This window comes from Lineus longissimus, chromosome 9 (assembly GCF_910592395.1).
Source record: "Lineus longissimus chromosome 9, tnLinLong1.2, whole genome shotgun sequence".
In the NCBI taxonomy this organism is placed as follows: Eukaryota; Metazoa; Nemertea; class Pilidiophora; order Heteronemertea; family Lineidae; genus Lineus; species Lineus longissimus.
The window spans coordinates 9,614,337-9,638,036 of record NC_088316.1 but is presented as its reverse complement, the minus strand read 5'-3'; the positions used below and the strand labels follow the sequence as shown (position 1 = coordinate 9,638,036).

Genomic DNA, 23,700 nt, shown 5'->3' with positions numbered 1-23,700 from the left:
TAGATTTTATCTTGAAGAATATACATTCCTCTTATGTGAACCATCGTTAGTTATCAACTATTTCGAAAACGAGCGAAGAATATACATTTCTCTTATGTGAACCATCGTTAGTTATCAACTATTTCGAAAACGAGCCCATTCATGGTCTCTCCGACCGGATACAGCGAATAGTGCAGAGTGCCGACTTTTGATACGTGGATAGTGCAAAACGAACGAACCTTGGATAGCATGAACCTTTGGATTGTTTGTGAATGAAACTTGGTGACTTGTGACTGAAACCACTCGACCCTTTGGGGTACTTGTGGAAACCCGATATAGATGGTGAATTCATGTGGTGAATTCAGTCTTGATCCAAACGAAACGATTGGAGCCTTGAAAAGGTACTAGTGGTATTTCGATTTGGGTTTTGAATGACTCTTAGTGAAATTCGACAAAATTGATAAACATGGTATTCGAAACTTATGCGCAAAACTATACGAACATGTTCAAGCGTTACGTAATCTGAAGGAGCCTACGGAATCGTGGGATTCGTGGTTGGTGTACGTGCTGAAAGTCAAGTTGGACCGGGAGACGAGGATGGAATGGGAACGGCATGTTTCGACGGCTAAAAATCCGAGATTCGAGGAAATGGTAAAATTCTTGAACGAGTTTGCTAGCGCGATGGAATTGTCGGAGCAGAAAGGAGCAAAGGGCAAACGGTCCTCATCAGATACGTGGCATTCGAATGGGAGTAGTCTGTCGCAGAATCTGATGCACTCGGCATCAAACCGGGATCAGTGCTTTCTCTGTAATGGTGACCATAGATTACCGCAATGTAACGAGTTTCTGGCATTATCTCCGGAGGAGCGCAAGAACAAAGTGCGCGATTTACGCTTGTGCCTGAATTGTTTCTCTCGAAAGCATTATATCGTAAATTGTCCGAAACCCGCAAGTTGTAGCCATTGTAGTAAAAAACACCATCCAGTGTTACATTTCGGTAACCCTGAGGTGCAGAAAAGTGCGGCTTTCGGTTCCGGTACTTCTAATGTGTACGTTGCGAGTTCTGAGGACAGAACTGAAACTCTACTGCCAACAGCGTTGGTTCAGATTCGCGCTGCAAATGGTCAGTTGCCATGCCGTGCCTTGATTGATTCAGGTTCGCAGATAAGTTTGGTTACGTCAGCCTTTGTGCAACGCGCTCGCTTGAAAAGGGTTAAAGCAAAATGTGAAGTTCTGGTGCGTGGTATTGGTGGTTGTACTGAAGGTGCTGTTTCGGACATTGTTGAGTGTGAATTGACACCAGCTGGTACCCTCTCGGAGCATGGCTTAGTATTCCAACCTTATGTTATGGACAAGATTACTGGTAATCTACCTCTACAAAGGGTCGTGGTTAGTGGTTGGCCAGAGTTACAAGGCCTGACATTAGCTGACAAGCATTGTGGTACGCCTGGGCCTGTGGACATGCTTATTGGCGCCGATCTTTACCCGAATATTTTAATGGCTGAAATGTTGAAAAGTCCTGATGGTAATCTTGTGGCGCAAAAGACTGTGTTTGGTTGGATCACTGAATGACCGCTTGATGGTTGGGCCGAAAGTACAGGATGACCTATTTGATCTGTTAGTGAGATTCAGGAAACACCCAGTGGCGCTTTCAGCAGATGTTGCCAAGATGTACAGGCAATTTCGGTTAGCAGATTCTGATAAGGACTATCGTCGTTTTGTGTGGCGAGACAACCGTACAGATTAAATCGGTGACTATCGAATGACTGTTGTGACTTTCGGAGTTGCATCGTCTCCACACCAAGCACAGCGTGTGCTAAAGCAATTGGCGCATGATGAAAAGGACAATTACCCTCTTGCAGCACCTGTGCTTGAGAATGATCTCTATATGGATGATGTGGTTTCTGGGGCAGAGGATACAGCTAGTGCCATCTGTTTGAAATGTCAACTTGATGGTATTACTGACACCTTGAGCTTAGAAAATGGATCTGCAATGACCCTGCTGTGATTCAGTCTGTACAGAAATCTAATGATGGTGTCTTGGATATGGACCTACAGACACTGGACAATCCAGTGAGAAAAACACTTGGAGTTGTATGGGACTCTTCATCTGATTCATTTCTGTCCGAGTAGATTTCGGTGCTAGTGAAGACCAGAACCCTGATAATGTGACAAAGCGCCAGTTACTGTCAGAGACATGTAAGGTGTTTGATCCACTGTGATTATTGGCACCTACAGTGATGTGCGCAAAAGCAATGTTTCAGAAACTGTGGTTGCTAGGCCTCAACTGGGATAATGTATTGCCAGACACTGAGCTGCGCGCATGGTTACTTTGGAAATCGGAGTTGCATCGTGTCAGTGACAGTGTTGAAACCAAGCGTGAAATGAAATCGACAAGGATTGACACAGCTACGGCGCATGTACATGTAGTGGAATCAAGCGTGATGGCGAACTTTGACTTGTTTCCGTACTCAGTTCTGTACAAGCCTGTCCGCATTAGCGCGTACTGCTTACGATGGCTACAGGCACGTGATCCTGGGAAACATGTGCTTAAGGGTCCCCTTACGTGTGCTGAATTAGACAGTGCTTTGAAGCTTTGGATTAAGCAGGCACAGAGTGATAAATTCAGTGAGGACATGTCGAGGCTGAAAGATGGTGAAACTATGGTCTCAAAAAACTTACAGGCATTGTGCCTCTTCTTGAACAGTGAGGATGTTCTCTGCGTTGGAGGTAGACTTCAGGAAAGTACGCTCAAATTCGCGACACGACATCCGATTCTATTACCAGCTAAGCATAAGCTGACATTTTTTATCATTGACGCTGAACATAAGCGCAACTTGCATGCTGGACCGCAGCTGCTGCTAGCTTCCTTGCGCCAAATATACTGGATAATAGGTGCGCGAAACTTGGTGCGTTACTTTGTGCGTCAGTGCGTAGTATGTTGCAGACAACGCGCGAACGCAATTCATCAAAAAATGGGACCTCTTCCCGCTGAAAGACTGGCCCCCTCTTGCTTAGGATTGGCAGAGGCTGAGGGTGCAGAACTGAGAAAGCATGGATTGCATTGTTTATATGCTTAGCGGTGAAAGCAGTGCATCTTGAACTAGTCTGTGGCCTCACTACAGAAGCGGCCTTCCGTAGGTTCATTTCCCGCCGCGGGAAACCTGTGACAGTGTTTAGTGACAATGGTAGCAATTTTCGCGGTGGATACCGAGAAATGCGCGACTTGAAGAAACTGTATGACTCTCGATCGCACAACGAGACCGTGGCAAAAGCTTAGGCTGAAGAGAATATAAATTGGCAATTCTCTCCTCCACTTGGTAGTCCCTTTGGTGGTCTATGGGAGGCTGCAATTAAGAGCGTCAAACATCACTTTAATCGTGTCATTGGAAATGCTCGTTTGACCTACGAGGAGATGTCTACGGTTCTCTGTCAGAGGCTTGTTTAAACTCACGACCTCTATGTCCACTGAGCACAGATCCATCAGATCTCCAGGTCCTCACTCCAGGACATTTCCTCATCTCTGCTGAGCTTAATGCCTTGTCGGAACCAGATCTCACTGATGTGCCAGTTAATAGACTAAGTAAGTGGCAGCACTTGCATTTGTTGCATCAACATTTCTGGAATAGGTGGTCTCTAGAATATTTGAACACTTTGCAGCAACGGAATAAATGGCCCCGGCCTCAGAAGAACTTGTATGTTGGAGATCTAGTCACATTGCGTGAGCCGAGCTTGCCACCCATGAAATGGCTTATGGGTAGAATTGTCCAGGTTCATCCTGGCAAGGACGGACTTGTGCGTGTGGTTACCTTGAAAACCGCTGGTGGGCTACTTAAGCGCCCTGTGGTGAAGTTGGCGCTGTTGTTGCCAGCTGAGAATTAGATGATGTGATATTGAATGTAACTGATCTAGTCATTCAAGGCTGGGGGCATATTCGCGCCTAAATTGTGAATTGACTGACTCTGGTTAGAAAAGTAGTTATAGTGAATGGCTAGTGAATTGTTACCTTGATTCTTAATGTGTATAGGAATGAAACTGAATTCTTTTGCTGGATTTGGGTGTAACCCGTTTGTGTATATGTTAGTTAATTGGGTTTAGAATTTGTTAGTCTAGTTCCAGCTGTGCCATAGTGTAGAATGTTTTTTTGTGCAGTTGCAATATATATATGATTTTATCTTGAAGAATATACAGTCCTCTTATGTGAACCATCGTTAGTTATCAACTATTTCGAAAACGAGCCCATTCAATCACATAATCATAAAAACAATAAATGCCCCACAGACTGCATACAGTATGAACGTAATTGTATTATGTGTTTCATTGTCATTTTTAATAGTGAAAGGAGTAACAATATCAGTACTAGTTCTGATATCATTCTGTCTGTTAGCTCCTACAGTAGTGGTAGTAACATGAAGATCCTTAACTTTCTCAACATTAGTCTTAACCTTTATTTCCTTAACACTATCTCCTTCCATTACTGGTGTTGCTACTATCTTTTTTTATTGATATCGTTAATACCAGGCATTACTTGGAGCTATCAAGATGTTATTATTGTAGTTATCTTACCTGCATTTAGAACCATGTTTGACCCTATGATGTACAGACCAGGTCCTATTACAAAATCTAGTCTTGTATGTGTTTTGGTAACATCTTTCTGGTACCTTAGAATAGAAGTCAGAATATCCACATGTTTATTAATTGAATCCTTAAGCAGCTTTTTAAACTGCATCTGAGCATCTAATTCTGTCCCGGGTATTCAAACTATCGGTGTTCTAGTTTCTCCCTATGATCCCAAAAGACAGTAAACATATGTCCTGATAGAATCCTTCAATCTCTCTATCCCTGGATTTGAAAACCCTTATTGTAGTTATCTTACCTACATTTAGAACCATGTTTGACCCTATGATGTACAGACCAGTACTGATGTACTGGTGACTTAAGAGTCATAAATTGTTGGTATGTTCAACATGGTTTCTGTTCTATCACATCAAATACATTTTTATGTCTACTGAAATGATCCTTGATGAAAATATCAGGGTACTTAAAATTAGTCATACCTACATCCCAATCAGCTTTAAACATTGGTGGCATTCTGTTCTCATGTACTTGCATCAGAAAGAAATTAATTTTAAAATTATTGATGTAATAACCTGGATCTGTTATCGTCGGGTCGTAATCCGGTTCACTCAAGGAAATCCACCATCCATTACTTTCAACACTGAGGAATGATATTCATCATTAAGCTTAAACTCACTCAATAACTGTCCTAGTTTATTACGATTATGTTATTGTTAACTTCATTAAGAAGTGTTTCACCTGGTAAAGGAATTTGCAAGTTTTTCATGACTTTACACATTTGATAACAAGCGTGAAATCTGTAAAATGATCTTATCATTGGATCACTGTGGTTTGAATGGTCATTAATTGAAATCCCATAACCAGTTGTTGCAAACCATACAGCCAGGTTAAATTGATTCTGGTAAAACGATAGTGGATTATCAATCAGTCTTAGACAATCCTTACTATTTTTCAAACTTATTAACCCAGAAGTTATGTTAAGTTCTTTTAGAGTGAAAAACCTATTAGGGGTAACATAAACATCAAAGTTAAAAAAGTCATATGTAAACATATCCTTATGTTGTATTGTTAATGGGTAATACCTAACCAGTTTTTTGTGTGGGCTAACCACTTTTGGGAGTTGAATGAAATCCTGTCCATGAGACCAACTGTTACTCCTAAGACTCTGGTGAAACGTCATGTGATAAAATAACTACCATTTTTAATTATTTACCATTAATTCTGTAATAATATACCAGTGTACAGGTTTTACAGACTTTACCGGTTGTAGTAAAGTATGTAAAGTTTAAGCATAATGCATGCAAGATTATTTCGGTTTTGTATTGGAAATAAGGCAACTTTAATTTGGAAATAAGGCAACTAATTGATAAGTTTTGGCTTTTTTTCTACAATAGTCGTAGATAGCGTATATTTCATCATCCTAATACTAATGTGTCACACTATGGTCGCTAGCAACGATCATTTTCAGAAGGATGGCCGTCAAGAGAATATAATTCGTTCATACCCAAGCTGTGATGTGAACTCGGATCTTCTGTGTGGTTATCAAGTATAATTACCATCGCAACAGAAGTCCTTTATCTACTCTTAAACCATACAGTTTAGATTAAATGCTCTGGTGATCTCATTAAAACATGGGCCTACTTCCTGGATCATTGTATCGGCCTGGAGCGATCAGACCTGGATTGGTGTGTGATTGGTGTGGACATGGTGTAGTAATGCGAAAAAGTGGTAAGACTAGAAATTGCCTTTTTCCTAAATAAAGCATGAAAACGAATGTTTCTATGCTTGTTTTAGGAATAGTCGTTGACTGTCGTACTCTCATTATCCTACTACTGAGTTGGCACTACACAGTGGGGACGGGGTCCGTTTTGTTGACATACATACATAGACGTATCACCTAGACGTATCACCAGGGAGGAAAATGGAATTGTCGATTCGGTAAAAAAACCTTATGTGCCAATCTAAACCGGAAAAGCCATAAACTATTGAAGCTTTTACTTTCACCCTTTTGATCGCTTTTTTATTCGTTCTCTGTGTATGATTTTTATTGCATATTTGTGTTGTCTGCTCCTTATTTGGAGGTGTTTTTTTTTACAATAAATTATTATACATACAGGATGTCACATCACCTTCCTTATAGATGAACATAACATGAAGTTGTAAACTTTGAATTAAGATATTTTGGTTTTGTATATAATGTAAACTAATGAAAGATATATGACTTTAAAATTTTAAACTATAAATTGATAAAATTGTCTCTTGATTCATAAACTCTCAATTGTCTCTTAATATGTTAGGCTTTTCACGTGCTTTCTGTCTCTGGTTGACCTGCGGAGTTGTTGTTGTGGTTTTGGTTCACTCGACCGCGACTGAATATTAAGGTTTACTTCAGGTCCTTGTGATGAAATTGATTTGTCAACATTAAGTTCATTTTTTACGTTGATTTTATCAGGCACTATTGAAGCAGCGGGTATGTTTACATTCGGCGCGTTTACAAAGCTGTCTGAATTTGCTACCTCAGCCTCAGGTGCAATTGGCACTTTGTCCTTGGCCTCACCGTTGATGCTGGTTCTATCAGCATCTGATTCTGATAGCTCTGATTTGTCTCTAAACAATAGTTATTTGAAGAATGATGAGTTTCTGGTAACATTTCTCCCATCTACATTTGCTGTTATAATGCTACCTTTCTAAGCTATGACAGTTAGTGATATTTCGTTGGGAGTGTTTCCTTTTGCCACGTTGAATTGGAGTTTCACAAGCATAGCACACCTATTGCTGGATCGTTCGTTTTCACATAGGATTAATTGTCAGCATGGGTTTTCAGTTTCAGTTTCTTTTCGTAATCACGCTTTTTGACTATTTCAGCAACTGGATCGATTTCTGGTATTTGCGGTAGTTAATTCTGGACTGAACACCTTAAGAACTTGCGGGAGCGATGCCGTAAGTATCATGCGGTGAAGTTCTATAGTCTCTCAAGAACGATTGCAGTCCTTTTTAAAGTTGGTTCCTTGCGTTTTTGACACTTTCAAGTGCTTTTTGAATGCTTGCACGAGTCTTTCAATTTCGCCATTGGCACGCGGCCAAAGAGGTGTAATTTAGCGGTGCTCAAATCCAAGGATATCTGCGAACTTTGCAAATTCATGTCCATCAAATGGAGGCCCATTGTCGGATTTGACATTCCCTGGAGTACCAATGGTTGAGAAAATCCTATCTAGCTTTGGAATTACGCACTGGGCAGAAGTACTCATCTATCAAGCACAGTTTCACCTTCTGCGTAAGCAAAGTCAACACTTGTTTTGTAATAGGGTTGACATTTCCAATGGTTCACGGGTTGTTCCGAGTGTATCGATTTGACATGGCAGACAAGATGTGACCTTTTGCTCTACCATCTTTCCATAAGCGGAAACCAGGGCCCATATTCATAAAACTTCCTAAGTTAAGTATGAATAAACCGTAAGTATCATGCTAAACCAAGCATGATACTTAACTTGGAATTCATAAACCTACCTAAGTGTCATACCTGGCTTAGTATGATGCGTAAGTCTAGTCATCATGCATAATTTTCCCGGCTGGTCGTTGTCAGGGATTATGTAAAATTTCAATCACCGCCATGTTAAATTTTGTGGTTAGAGTTGAGTGAAACGTACTGAAAAGTGACAAGTATAGCGTCTAGACGGGAAATAAAACCTGTTGGCTCAACTGTTCCAAGGCTTATTCAAGTTCAGTTAGCAATGGAAGCAAAGAAAAAACCGAATTTCAGTGAAATCGAGAAATTTCGTCTTTGCGAAGAGTATGAGCGGGAATTCTCTGTTCTCACATCAAAGTTTTCTTCAACTGTCACGAATAAGAAGAAACACGAGGCCTGGGAGAGGATAACTGCCAATTTGAACAAAAGAAACCCTTCGGTCACCCGGACTGAAGCACAGTTCCTGAAAAATTGGCAGAATCTCTCTTCAGCTATGAAAGATGAATATCGCCTGTATAGAATGATGATGCCACTGCCAGTATCAGGTACGTCATCACTCACAACGCGTTGCTAAAGTTAACATCACGTATATTTTGAAAAAGCAGTGAAAGGCAACTACATTTATTTACTAGTAGTCTGTTAGCATAATTAGCATAATAGGTATCGGGACTGTTTGTACAATACTGTCTATCGTGTCAAAACCTTGGCTAAAGTATGATTTCAATACCATACAAAAAGAGTTAACAAAAAGCATTTTACACTTGTTTCAGTTCTCAAGATCCAATTATCAGCGATTCCAGTGAGCAAGATGAAACAACAGTATCGACCCCGCAAAAACAACTCCCCAAAAAGTCCTGTCATGTTGTCCACTCCTTAACACACAAGGGTCCAAGGTCTTCCACTGCGCCAGCATTACCAACTCCATACCCTCCGTTGGATGACTATCAGCCTGAAAATAGACCAAAAGGCAAATTTACCAATGATAAGAGTGATGTCATTGTTCTCCAAAAATAACTTTTGGCTTTAGAGAAAGAGCGAGCGACACGTGAAATTGAGAAACTCGCTTCGGAGAAAAGGAAATTAACACTCGAGATCGATGTATTGAATTTGAAGAAACAGAAGTTAACTACTGATATGCAACATGTTTCGCCTGGGACCAGTCAAAGCGGACAACATAGCTACTACTTACATAATAATAATAATTCCCCTTTCGACTATTCTCTTACAAATTTGTAGGAAATATAGTTTTGGAATATGCTGAAATAAAGAACATTTATAACGCAGAACATTTCTTCTGTCCTACTTACAAAATGTGTTTACTGGAAGTGATTGTTCACAATGACGTTCCGCGCAGCAGCTCCATTTGCTCTATCTGGAACTACAGCAGCATTTTCAGGGTCATCATCAGGTTGTGGTTGCCGTCGATTCTGATGCTCAATATGCACATCTTCGAAATATGGCAGTCCTCTGTTAATTGCAATGTTGTGAAGGGCTGCACACACCGCAATTATCTCGCATGATTTCTGCGGGCTGTGTCTTAGTTGACCATGCAGGCAGTTGAACCGTCGTTTCCATTGACCCATTCCTCTCTCAACAAGGCACCTCGTTTTCTTGTGGGACTTGTTATAGCGACGTTGTGCTGCTGTCTCGGGGTTTCAGAATGGCGTCATCAACCACGGTCTGACGGGGTATCCACTATCTCCAAGTAAAATTATTTCACCATCCTGACGCGACATGATATCTGAAAGTCCACTCTCCCTTAGAATTACTGAATCATGCGTACTTCCGGGCCACTTGGCAACGACATTTATGAATCGATATTGTGCGTCCATCACAACCTGGGTGTTGATCGAATAGTACTTCTTCCGATTGATATACCGCCATTCGTGCTGCGATGGACCTAAAATCCACACGTGAGTTCCATCCACAACGCCCACAACACCGGGAAAGTTGGCTATGTCGTGAAATTCATCAACAATGTTGGGAATTTCAGCCCGCTCTGGAAACTTAATGAGCCTTGGAAGCAAAGGCAAAAGGGCTTGGGTTACTTGAGAAATAACCCTACACATCGTAGGTTGTGAAATGTGCACTGAGTCCCCAGTAAGTATCTGAAAGGACCCCGTGCCATAAAAGCGTAATGCAGCAAGAACATTCAGTTCCCTCGGTAGGGCATGGTTCCTCAATATTTTTGGGTCGAGTTCATCCCCAACGGCATCAATTAGTTCCAAAACCGTTTGACGGTCGAGTCTATACCTTCGGTAAAGTTCTAGATCGTTGTATGCGTCTAGGCATGTAGGCGATCTCGGAAAACTCGTTCTCTTCGAATAGCACGCCGTCTGACAACTTCTTCTTGCACGGCAAGCATTAATGCGGCCATGCTGCTCCAATGTCTCTTGGGGAATGTCCAAAAAATCTGTGAATTACCAACAGGCTTATACTTAGGACAGCCGAATGGGTGTCTCAGATCTAAGTGCCAATTTGTGCATGATACATTAGGTAAGTAGTATATAGAATTCGACTTAAGCATGATACTTGAGTTAAGTGGGAACCTAAGTATCATACTTTGAAAAAGTATGTTTATGATATTCATAAAAGTTCCCAAGTTAAGTATACCTAAAGTCTCAGTGTCATACTAAGCTATGCATGATCCATACTGTAAAGTTTGCGATAAGCGGTCGTGGCGCGAAACCGGCAATACAGAAGATCTATGAATGTTCATGTTATGGGCCGGTATTTGAATGCACTGGAATAAACAGGCGGAGTGCGTAAAACTAGGGGTACTGGCTATTCACCTTTTGTAAATAAAAATCGATAAGGTAATGAAGTTAGTGTCACGTAATTTTAAAGGGAAAAATTTTAAAGCCCTACTGTATGCCATGCGACTCTTCGTGTAGTACATGTACTGTACCATGAATCTGAAGAAAGTAATCTGTGTTTTTTGCCTCCTGGCACACTTGGCCTTTTCTATGGAAAACGGAGGTGACGCTGTTGGTAATGCTGATCCTGAACCTGAGGATGATGATGAAGTTTTTGACGCGGCACAATATCCTCGCCGCCATAGGTCATACTCAATTCAAGAAAAAAATCGTCTAATCGATGATTACCAAAATGAAAACATCAGGGTTCCTCGCGGCGTGACTGCGGCAGAGTTTACAAGAGCTCACAACATCCCTGCAACAACTATGCGCCGATGGCTTAACGAGGAAGATCTCCGAGATAGACATCGGGTAGCCACGACAAGGCAGAGCCACATGCAGAGACAAAGAGAGAGAGAGATTGGTGAGTGTTACCTTCGATGAAAATGCCAAAACTAGTCTCTCACAGAGGAGTGTGGTTATGTAAAATTTAGAATTCGGAAGCACTAGTTTTTTTTGGAAAATTAGTACTCTTTATTCTTTCAGCGTATTGGCCCGAGGTGGACAAACACGTACGAGAGTGGGCAGAGACTAGGCGGGAGCAGGGAGTACCCGTTTCCGGTGAAGACTTGATGGATAAGGGACAACGGTTTTTTCAATCAATGGTGGGCAGAGCTTCCAGCAGCGCGGCAGCAAGAGTACCGGGATAGTAGGCCTCAACTGGTTGAGTTCAGAGCAAGCAAAGGATGGCTGAGCGGATTTTTAACAAGAAATGGCTTTAGCTTCAGGAAGCAATGCAAAGATTCGCGAACAATACCAGAAAACGCTGGGCAACTTGTGGCGAATTTTAGGGATGACGTAGCTCAGAAAGTTGAGGAAAATGGAATCAACCTAGTTGTGAACATGGATGAAACTTTTGCACTTTGGCATATGGCACCCCAGTACACGTACGATGTCAAGGGCAGGAAGCAAATTGACGTGCGAACTTCTCGCAGCAATTCTAAATTAGGTTGCACCGTAACACTTGGAATTACGTTCGATGGCAGAAAAATGACAGCAAGTGTCATTTTAAAGGGTCTCGTCGCAGATGGCGACGAAATTCAAAATTTGACGGAAAACGCTCCTGAAAATGTACAAGTTAGCGGATCTGAAACGGGCTGGGCGAGTTGGCAGACTATTCTTTCTTGGGTCAACGTATGCCTTCTTCTTTTTGTAGGTGACGCCTTCCCATTTCTCTTGATATGGGACATGTTCCCCGCTCATCGAAATGCACAAATCCGTCAGGAAATTGAAGATGCCCCCGGTTTCATTGAGATGATACCGGGGAGGTGCACACCTTTAGTGCAACCACTGGACAAGACGATTATCAGATCTTTTAAAAGTAATCTCCGCAAAAGGTGGAAAGCGTGGAAGATTGAGCATAACGATGAGCGAGAGAATTCCCCTCCCATAACAAGGGGTGAAGTGTTAAGTTTGATTGGCGAATCTTGGGCCCGGATAACCGCCGAGGCAATTCACACCGCCTGGCGAGCTTGTGGCCTGCTTCAGGCTGATGAACCCGTCCCTGAACACGTAGACCAGGACATTGTACACTTTGATGACCATAATGACGAGGACAATGATCTGCATTTTCTTGACGACGAAGAGCTGTAATACCCATTCTTTCGAATAAAGAGCGCCTTGTTATGAACTACTCGTTCGTTTCCATTGAACTTGTAAGCCTAGAGGTTCATGTCACAGTGTGCCTCATAGCGTATTAACCTGGAATGTAAACGGCCCTGAACATGTGTTATTATTGATTTACCATATTGCCGGTGTAACATCTCTGGTTGTTTCCCATGTGTCAGTGTTTCCAAACAATAGGCAGCTAGAGAGACCATGACTTTTCAATAGGGGGAAACACATAAAAACTTGTCAATCTATCTTTTAGCGTTCCCAAACAATGATGGGAAACACTCAAAAATAGAAACACTCAAAAACATTACACCGGTTTCGCGCCACGACCGCTTATCGCAAACTTTACAGTATGTTGGAATTCATAAAACTACTTGGGCGTCATGCCTTGCTTAGTGTGATTAACAAATCTAGGCATCATGCATAACCTTTCCGGCAAGTCGTTGCTAGGCCAGTATGTCAAATTTCAACCATGATCATGTCGATTTTTGTGGTTTGGCTTTGAGTAAAATGAAAGGAAATGGGCGAGATCGTGTGGATTGATGGCCAACTGGTTGTTCAGACAGTGTTATACATTCTAAAAGTGTGCATTGGCTTCTTTCAATGATCTCTGTGGTGGAGAAGACGAAGAGAAAACCAAACTTCTCGGAAGCTGAGAAATTCTCTCTTTGCGAGAATGAAAGATAATTTACCACGCTCACAGCAAAGTTTTCTTCCACTACGTATTTCGAACCATAAAAAACATGACGCATGGAAGGAGGTCACAACGGCCCTGAATAGGAGAAATACTTCAGTTTATGGCAATGTTATGAAGGGCTGCACACACTGCAATTATTTGGCATGATTTTTGCGGATTGTATCGTAACTGTCCGTGCAGACAATGGAATCGTCTTTTCCATTGACCGATTCCTCCCTCTACCAAAAACTCTCGCTGCAAAAACTTTCAGTTCTCTTGTTAGGGCGTGGTTCCTTAGTGTGAGGGGGTCAAGTGCGTCACAAACAGTATCAATCAGTTCCAAAACTGTTTGTCGGTCCAGTCTATATCGTTGGTAGAGTTGCACATCATTGTAATCGTCCAGTGGATGAAGACGGTCCCGAAACACACGCTGTCTTCGTATTGCACGTCGTCTGGCAACCTCTTCTTGTGCTGCCAGCATTAATACGGCCATACTGCTCCAATGTATTTCAAGGAATGGCCCGAACCGACTGCGAATCACCAACCTTCTTAAACTTAGGACAGCCCAAGGGGTGTCTTAAATATAAGTGTAGAAATATGCATGATACATTAGGTAAGTAGTTTCTTGAACTCCACTAATGCATGGCACATAAGGTAAGTGTGATATAGAATTCCACTTACGCATGATACCCTAGTTAGGTAGCAACATAGGCATCATACTTCACTTAAGTAGGTTTATGAATGCGGGCCCTGACCTTTTTCTCTTAGTAGTCCTTTGGTTTACGCGATTCCAAGATGTCCTGAATGTGCGATATCGGTAGTTCTTTCCGGAAGGCTAATTGCACAATGCGGTCAGATTTCAAGACAAGGGTATCAGTACATGTCAGTTCGTCTTTGATTCTTTCGAACCTGGAGAGTCCTGCCAATGACATGCTTAATGGCGGATCGTCCATTTACCAGATCGTAATGATGACATTGTGGCTTGCAATAATGGGTCTTGTGCGGTAGCCAGTTCAATTTCAGCAGATGTCATTGCTTTCGGTATAGCGTTTTCCACAATGTATGCAACGTGATTGTCCCCTTCATCAATGGTCACTTTCCCTGGCACACTTATTGGATGACGTGATGCATAAGCCCCTTTTCCACTATCAAAAATTGCCGGGCCTTGACCCGGGTCGAGCACGGCTCGGTTAAAAAAAGTGTAATGGAAATGGGTCGACCGGGCTCGGCACGGTCCCATTTCCATGTGGGCCGAACCCCCCAAAAGGACGTGAGCTCGACCCGGGTCGAGCACGGTTCGGCAATAAAAATCAGCAGTGGAAACGCGAACTGGGCCGGGCCCACTTATCTGAGTAATAGTGCGCAAGCTCACTAATGACCTTGACCGTTGTCATTCCCCGGTATTTCTGTCACTGTGCAGTTCTGTCGTAAGTTATTCATTTATATCGCTACAACATGCCAGCAGCAGCACCTTCAGCAACAACAAGAGGGGCAACATGGAGCGTTCCGGAAACGCTCCAGTTGATTATTATTTGGGGCGAGGAGACGATACAGGCTCAATTGGAGGGGGCTCGCCACAATAACAAGATTTTTTCGCAAATCGCCGTGTCCCTCTCAATGTCAGGATTCGAAGGACGTGATGGCAAGCAGTGCCAGGAAAAAGTGAAAAAAATGGAAAAAAAGTATCGGGAAGTTCTTGATAACAATGGCCATCTTTAGAGAATTTTACTTACATTCCTAACTCCAAAAATAGGAGAGTAGCGCTGCTGACAGCGGCCGATGTGGACACCAGAATTTGGCCTGGATATTATTGCGCGCAATGGAAATGGTACAAAACAAGTGGGCCGGGTCCGGACCGAGCACGGCACAGTTGAACAGGGACAGATTGTGCGGTAGTGGAAAAGGGCCTATAGTCTGGGGGATTATTTGATCCTGGACGGTATTCCACTGTGAATCGGTAGCGTTGAAGATCTATTAGCCATCTCTCGATTCTGGCTGATGGTTTTGACGTAGGATTGTTGAAAAAATTCACTAACGGCAAGTATGGCATGCCAAAGCGGAATTTATTCAGGACACATTTTTTACATCAGGACTGAATTTTTACGCCAGAATCACGCTACAAATTGCGAAATTGTACAAAAATTTATCTCAGGACAAAGATTTTACAACACCAGATAAAATAATCCTATCCATGTATTTTTTTTCCCTTCAGAATAATTTATTTTCACGTTTTAAAAAAAATGATCAGGACGAAAAATACGGCAGGACTGTTTTTCCTTCAGAATTTTTTCGACGCCAGGACTCACGTGACTCCTTGCAGAACGCACGTGACCACTTAAACCGATGACGTCATATATAATATTTTTCGCAACTCACGAACTTTTCTAAAGTTTGGCGATTTTGCTATATGCAGCTAAAGAGGTATCATCATATTTCTCTTAACCGTAATGTGTAATCAAATCGGCATTAAACCCTAGTAATTACTTACTTTTAATGATAAAACACCACCAAAATCAGCCAATCCACTGTATATTGGATAGTACATGTTGCATTGGAATTGGGGTTTCCCGGCCCCGGTAACCTGGAGCCCAGTGAAAAATCATTGATACCAGGGCGCCGAGTATCAACATGCATGAACATGCAATATCGTTCGTCCACTGTTAATCAACGAGGCGTCCTGGACCATCCGCTGCGCGGCGGATTGGGTCGAGGTTACCTGGACTAAGCGAATTGGCAAAACACAGAAATGGTGAATGGAAATGCAGCGATGATGCGCGACGTATTCGTTTTCGCGGTCACGTGATTTCTGCCATGAGTCACGTGATCGCTGGCAGGAGTCACGTGAATTCTGCGAGAATTTTTCGTTCTGCCCGCAAAACGTCCTGACGTCGAAAATATTCTGAAGGAAAAAAAGTCCTACTGTATTTTTCGTAATGAATTTTTTTTTTAAAAGTGAAAATAAACTATTCTGAAGGGGAAAAAATACATGGATAGGAATATTTTACCTGTTGTTGTAAAATCTTTGTCCTGAGATAAATTCTTGTACAATTTCTCAATTTGTAGCGTGATTATGGCGTAAAAATTCAGTCCTGATGTAAAAATAATTGTCCTGAATAAATTCCGCTTTGGCATGCCATAGGCAAGTGATAAGTTATCACGCGGCATTCTTTCCTGTAACAGTATAAATGGAATCTCTTGATTGACCAGTATATTGACAGTGCCTCGCGATCAATTTGCGGATATCTGGATTCAGTTGGGGTCAGCGGATTACTAGCGAAGTGAAGCGGGTCGATGTCTTTAGTTTTTAAGTCCTGTTGCGTAATCACAGCACCTAAGGCAACGGGACTGATGTCAACAAACAGAATGGTTGGCTTTTCGGGATCAAAGTAACTTAGCGTAGTCTTTTCAGACAGAGCCGATTACAGTTTATTCAGTGAAGCTAGTTCCTCTTCTACCCATTGCCATGGGACGTCTTTGCATGTCAGGCGGCGCATTGGTTTCGCTATGGTTGCGAAGTCCTTGATAAATCGATTACAGATTGATGCGGTACTAAACAAACTTCTGACTTCAGTTACATTTGTCAGAGCCTTTATCGCCTGAAGATTTGCGACCTTTTTCGGATCCGGAGATATTCCTTTTGCGCTGAACTTGTGTCCGAAGAATTTCATGCTAACAACTCTGAATAGACACTTCGGTAGATTGACGGTTAGATTGTTTTCGGATAGTCGTTGTAACACTAGGCAGAGTCGTTCATCGTGTTCCTTTGTGTTTTTACCGCCAATATATATATCGTCACTTATGTTGCGTACTCCTGGGATTCCTTTGATCACATCACTGATCTTTTTGTGAAATATCTCTGCCCAACAGGACATACCGAAATGCAGCCTCTTATAGCGCCATAATCCGATATGAGACGAAAAGGTTGTCAATTGACGTGATGCTGGATCAAGTAAAATTTGATGATATTCTTGTTTAAGATCGAGTTTACTGAACACAGAGCAGCCATTGAGGTCAGCAGTTATGTCATCGATAGTAGGAATCACATGACGTTCACGAATGGTTGCACGGTTAACACAACGCATATCCACGCATTTCGGATTTCGTTGGGATTATAAGTTTTGGGTACGACTACAATAGGCGATACCCACGGAGTAGGTCCTTCGGCATGTTCGAGGATATCGGAATCTGCCAAGTCCAATATTTTGTCTTTGACTCGTTTTCTAACATGGAAAGGTAACTTTCGATGAGGTTGTGCAACTGGTATGGCATTTGGGTTAACGTGGATATTAACAGGATCTCCATTGCAGGCTCCCATAACTTTGGTGACGTTAGGGAAATCGACAAGACAATCAGGAATTTCTGTTCCCTTGGTAACGACGTTAGCTACCCTGATTAGGTTTAGCTTTTGAGAATTTCTCCAAATGATTAGCGAACTGCTTGGTCCTTCCACGACGTAGAACGCTTTTTGACACTGACGATTGTCATTGCAGAGGTCTGCTTCAAATTTGCCACGCAAGTTAAAAGGAGTATCAGACATATATGGAAATATTCTCGTTTTCGATGAGGTTAGCCGTGGTAGAGGTACGATATTGCGATAGTCTTTCGTATACAGAATATTCAATGTTGCTCCAGAGTAAGCCGTTACTCGTGTGCGGGTGCCGCATATTGTGACGCTGAAGACTGAGTTTTTTTTACTGATGGACGTGGTGGTGATGTGGAATGAATATTCATCGTCGTCTTCCGAGTTGATGTTGTGGTTACTCGGTATCATGGTTACTCGGTCTCGGTTAAGATTTGCCTCGATTCTGGTTGGTAGGCTTGCTCGTGTCGTAACGACATACTTTCCAGAAATGATATAATCGACCACAGCGATTGCGCTCCTTGCCCTTTGCAGGACAGTCACCTCTATGTGGATATGATCCACCACATAGACCGCATACGTTATTACGATCACGATGATTACGATTGCGATTGCTCGGATTTTGCCTTTCGATGATTTCCTATGCAAAGCATTGGACTGATGTGTATCACAGTGCTTTTCGTTGTCAACAGTTTGGCTGTCTTCCAGTTCCATAGATCTAGCCGTTTTTCAGCAGATTGGCTAAGGTCAACGATTGTTCAATTGATTTCCGGCGTAGTCGATTATTGTTCGTCCCTTGTATAATTTGGCGTTTGATTTCAAGATAACATCTGCGAACTCACACCGTTTTGCAAATATCACAAGTCGTGTGTAGAATTCACCTACAGTCTCAATGTTTAACTGTTTCCCTCTCTGGAATGAGTACACCAAATGATCGATACATTTCTGAGGTTCTAGGTACTCACTAAACGCTTTCACCACACACTTGTATACATTGTCAATCAACGTGTCCGTTGCATCGACTTCAGGCACAGCCAATGTCTCGAGTATGTCACTTGTTGTTCGCCTGCATAATGCAATAACATTGCTTTCTTTCGTGCGGCTTCCTTGATGGCCATTGCATCAAACATGTTGTTTATACGTCGAATGTATTTGGTGAATCGTATCAGAGCAGTTTCTCTTGGGATAAGGTCGAATTGGGTAGATTGATCGCCGCCATCTTGGATTTCAAGATTTGGAAAGTTTATGTGAGTAAAAGTTCGTTTCCTAACGTTTCCCAAACGCGTTTTGATAACATCGATAGTTCATTTGAAAATACGGATCCCATCCTCGTCGCCATTGTAATGTCCCTTCTGTCCATAGCCGACATGTACTAATCAAGTTACACAGTAAGGGTATAATATGACACATTTAATATACGTCTTTGATGGTGTCCTCCGATACATCCGGGTAATCTAATTAACATATAAATACATACATACAGGATGTTACAATGATCCCATGTTTCCCATCAAATAAAGAAACTAGATGCATTTTGCTATCTACTGGTGGAAATGGAATTCCCAAATCATTCTTTTTGAACCACTTTAGGCCAGTTTGAAGATCGTACACATTTTGCCATTTATTGGTCAATTCTTTATTATTTTCGGGATCCAAGTGGTGTCAGAGGTGCGCCACCTATCAGTGTATTTATGAATTAAATGCTATGACTTCTCTGGATTCATACGAACCCAGAAATGTATAGATTATGGTGCCTGTGATGTATAATTTGGCCTAAGCAGGAACTGAAATACTACCTTGTGTCGGTTGCCGGGGGCCTATTGGACGCTGCCCGTGACACCGTCCTCCGGACTGTGTAGTGCCACCTGAATTCACTATTTTTAGGGACGAGGTTGAAACAGATTTAAAAACTGGAATTTCTAATGCGACCCATTTGGAACTATACTGGTAAAAGCTTAGAAATCATTTAATTTACATTCAATATACATGTACAGTCCTACCAGAAAGCAGATGTCCACGGGTTTTTTTAAATATTACAGAGATAGAATCAGATAATTGCGATTTTCAGCAGATAATTGTAGTTGGTCATGTATCTGTGTTGTATTTGGACCAAGCTATTTGGACCTTTTTTGTAATGTTTGTTACATAATGAAGGGATGGAGTTAGGTGCATCCAAATACAACACATATATGACCAACTGATTGTATACCCTGCTGAAAACCACATTCAAATATCTTATTTCATCTCTGTGATATTTTTTTTTACGGTGGACATTTCAGGTAGGACTGTACATGAACGAGCATAAATCTACTTTAAAAGCAAGTATGATTGATGAATGAGTATATTATTTTTAAATGTGGGTAGTTTCATATGTGGTGTCAGGCTTACATGGTTTGGGAACGTTCCAAGGTTAAGACCCTAACATGCTCAGGCAATGCCTGACGCATTAAGGGCTGCATTAGGCAAAGAAAGGATGCCAATATCTTAAGGGAGGGGGGGGGTTATTTAAGTAGGGCATAGCGAAATGGTTGTGTAGGAGTATGCACATGGTTGCATAATTATGACGGTTGCATTAGAATGGGAAATAATGTACAGAGTGGCATACAGGTAATAGGTTTTTATCTAAGTTAGCTTATTAAAAACTAGTAGTTCAGCTTCAAGAGGGAGGGGGGGGGGTTATTTAAGTAGGGCATAGCGAAATGGTTGTGTAGGAGTATGCACATGGTTGCATAATTATGACGGTTGCATTAGAATGAGAAATAATGTACAGAGTGGCATACAGGTAATAGGTTTTTATCTAAGTTAGCTTATTAAAAACTAGTAGTTCAGCTTCAAGAAACAGCAACTTTTATTTTACGCCCTGTATATGAACGTATGTGGTATATAATACTCTGTTTCGCTTTATTGGTCTTTAGCGTTTAGCTCTCTTTATAATTGACGCATAGCCTAACCTATTCGTTTTGCACTTTTGTGGAGGAGGCTTACGTGTCTAAATGAGCTAATGAATTATACACGGACTGGTCTGACATTGATTCTAATATCTTACAATGTCTAGTGTTGATTACGAATAACTCAGCGTGAGAGAGAATTAAGTATTCCTATTGGAAATCTAGGAGGCGTTTTGACATTTTCCTTTTTATTACAGTGTTCATTGTGACCGTATTTGAGCCTTGGTACTCTACAGTAAACTAAGGCAAAAATCTAGAGCATGATTTTTGTTTCGTACGGTGATAAGTACACGCTGTGCATTGCATTGTTGGGGAGTCCCCTTCCCGAGTTTCAACCTCGTGATGGGATGTTTTGCCTTGGTGAGTTTTAGTCCGTGTTTTACCCCTTTTATCTCTCCTCAGCGATCATCAGCCTCGCTAGCTGCGACCCTCGAAGCCAACGGACTTGTTTATTTATGTATTTACTTTACTATTGACTGGCCATTAATACAGATTAACACATTGATAATTTCAGGCAGTAAGCGATATGTCTAAAGTTTTCGAAGGTGCTAATATATCCATCATGGCTTCGCCAACATTCCGAGCCAGCGAACACAAGGACCTACAACTAAAAATGGAGGATTTACAGGCAAGTTTGAACCAATTCTGCAAAACGTATTCCATTAATTCCAGGATTTCTTCGCTGTGAGATTGTGGAATGTGATAAACTAAGGATTGACCTGATATCACCTAAAGTGTGATAGATTCTCGACGATATTCCAGACGTTTATATGTGTGGATAGATTGCATGAATGGTTACGGACGCCAACTTGCATAGCTCCTAATCCTTCGTACTTGTATGGTTTCTTTAAAGTTGATTCTCAATCAAATCAACATCGACACACTCTGATTTGCATAAATTGACACTGCCAAACATCAATATCGTACGGAAAGCAAACGGATTACGAAACTAACACGACTGCGTGATGACATTTCTGCAAAATCGAAAGCCAATTTAAAAATCTCGCAAAAAGATGCCATGTAATAATTTAACATAACTTTGCGTAAGTTACGAACTTGTTCAGTGCTGATCTTGAACTACTTGTAAGCTTACATAATCATACTCAACGCCGGAGAACTTGACACAAACCTAGCAACTAAAGTACGCGAGTTACAGTCAGCCCTACGCTAAGTATATTCAAGCCTTTTATCAATATCAATATACCTTATCTGCAATGATTCGGTATACAAAAGGAATATACAAGGAATTTTAGTTTTCCGAAAGATTCATCCAAATTATTTTAATATCACAAGAGGTGAACCAGGAACATTAGATATAGGTCAAAGTTTCTGATACCCTTCCTAACATTCCAGTGTATTTTGAAGAGACGTGTGCGAGAATGCATTAAAGCTGTCATGCAGGCATTATAACCCTAATGGCCAAATAAGAAAAAACACAAACGCCCGCCCACTAAACGACTAATTGCACTGTACTCACTTGACTGCAAAAACAATAAGTTCATTGTTGGGATAGATATATGGTGTCCAAAAGCGCATTGAGTAGGGAAACCTGGAAAGGCGCTATATAAGAACTCAATATACACGTATCATGATAGAATGGCGTCTTGTGTGCCATCAGCACCGTTATCAGTTTCATAGTGGCCTTTAAAAATTTTCCTTTTACAATATCATTGGCAAAGTGTCATAAAAAAGATGCATATTAATCAGGAGAAGAACATGACACCCTGTCATGATTACATGAGCACGCAGCTATTTTTCGAGTTTTAAAGATGCAAAACAAGTATTAACACCATGCGTGAGGAACTATCTGATGAGCTGGCAGTCGATTTTAAACAATAATCGCGCGAGGTCGCAATGGCCACTAGTAATACTTATGTATGAACTGATGCTCATAGCTACGCCCGACGCAAGGACCCAACGCGCCGCGTAGCGGCAAAATAGCGAAGCTGGCGAAACATCCGTGGCCTTATTATGGACTTATAGCGCGATTGTTGGGTTGTAACTATTTTGCTGTATATTGTCACGAGGACAGAAAAGCACGCGACCTAACGCCGACCTATTTATGTAAAGTGATAATTCGAAGGTACACAGTTCAGGAAATGTTGATAAGAAATCATTCCATGTCGTCCTTTGAGAGCATTTTTAATTGTAAAAAATGTATGCCTACGTCACTGAGTCTCTGTAATGGTCATTTTTATCACACAGTAGCCTCGCGCAGCCAGAAGTTCTTCACTTATTAGTCTAAAGCATGCCAGACTGCAATTGTCATTTTGATCACAGTAGTCTCGAGCAGCCAGAAGTTCTTCACTTATTAGTCTAGGCATGCTAGACTTTCTTTGTAGGAGATGTTTTCCAGCCCGATGTATGTGGGCAGAAGCAACACTGCGCAAGATTACCTCGAGCAGGGGCTCAAAAAAAGTTTCATTCTAAAATTGTGTGATCATTATATTGGTTACCATCAACCAGGGTAATTCAGGTGGGTCTGCGTTTTTTAGCTCGGGGTCTTCGTTTTGTAGTTGGGCCTGCGTTTTGTAGCTCGGGGATCTTCATTTTGTAGTTGGGTCTGCGTTTTGTACATGTCTGCACTCTTCGATCTTCGGATTGTATACACCCGTTTACATGTTTTTCGACTAAAAGTCGGACCAACGCCCGAAAAAAAGGGTAACTTATCATTTATTGCAATTCATCAGCCGGCTCGGGTTGGGCGGGGGGGGGGGCGGAAAACGCTGATTCCTTACACTAATATTTTTTTACTAACCCTAGATATCTCTTTGATATAAGTTAGCAAGCAGCATTCTTTATTTTATTTCATATTTTAAGGTTTCGGTCTTGTAAAATATTTAGAAAAAGTCACCCAGAATTTCCTCCTCTTAAAGCCAATCCTTGAAAGATACTCCAGTAATCACAGACGGTTCTTGTTGCTGAAATTGATGATAACATGGTCACATGTTCTTTACAAAACAAAACAGTGCCTTGATTTTTTAAGACGTTGAAAATTGCTATTTTGGTTCAATCGTTAATAGTAGAGTTGTCCTCGAAAGAGAACCGTTCTAAAATTCTAAAACCCAAGGTCAGGGTATGTCGTAATAATAAAGAAAGTTTTGTAATAGGTCTTGTCACGCAAACGCACAATGTCAGATCATGGCACTCTGGTAGAAATTGGC

The 23,700-nt window shown here is 41.5% G+C and overlaps 1 protein-coding gene across 2 annotated transcripts in view; it reads left to right on the top strand.

The window, feature by feature from the left end:
* The window catches only part of LOC135493844 (gamma-aminobutyric acid type B receptor subunit 2-like), a 600,170-nt gene that overhangs the window by 206,054 nt on the left and 370,416 nt on the right, over nt 1–23,700 (top strand). The window contains exon 4 of one of the 2 annotated variants that reach the window (XM_064781458.1): nt 21,051–21,164. The exons of the other annotated variant lie outside the window; for it this stretch is intronic. Within the exon in view, the coding sequence (XP_064637528.1) occupies nt 21,051–21,164 (114 nt within the window). The remainder of the gene's footprint in view (nt 1–21,050; nt 21,165–23,700) is intronic. 2 annotated transcript variants of the gene reach the window in all.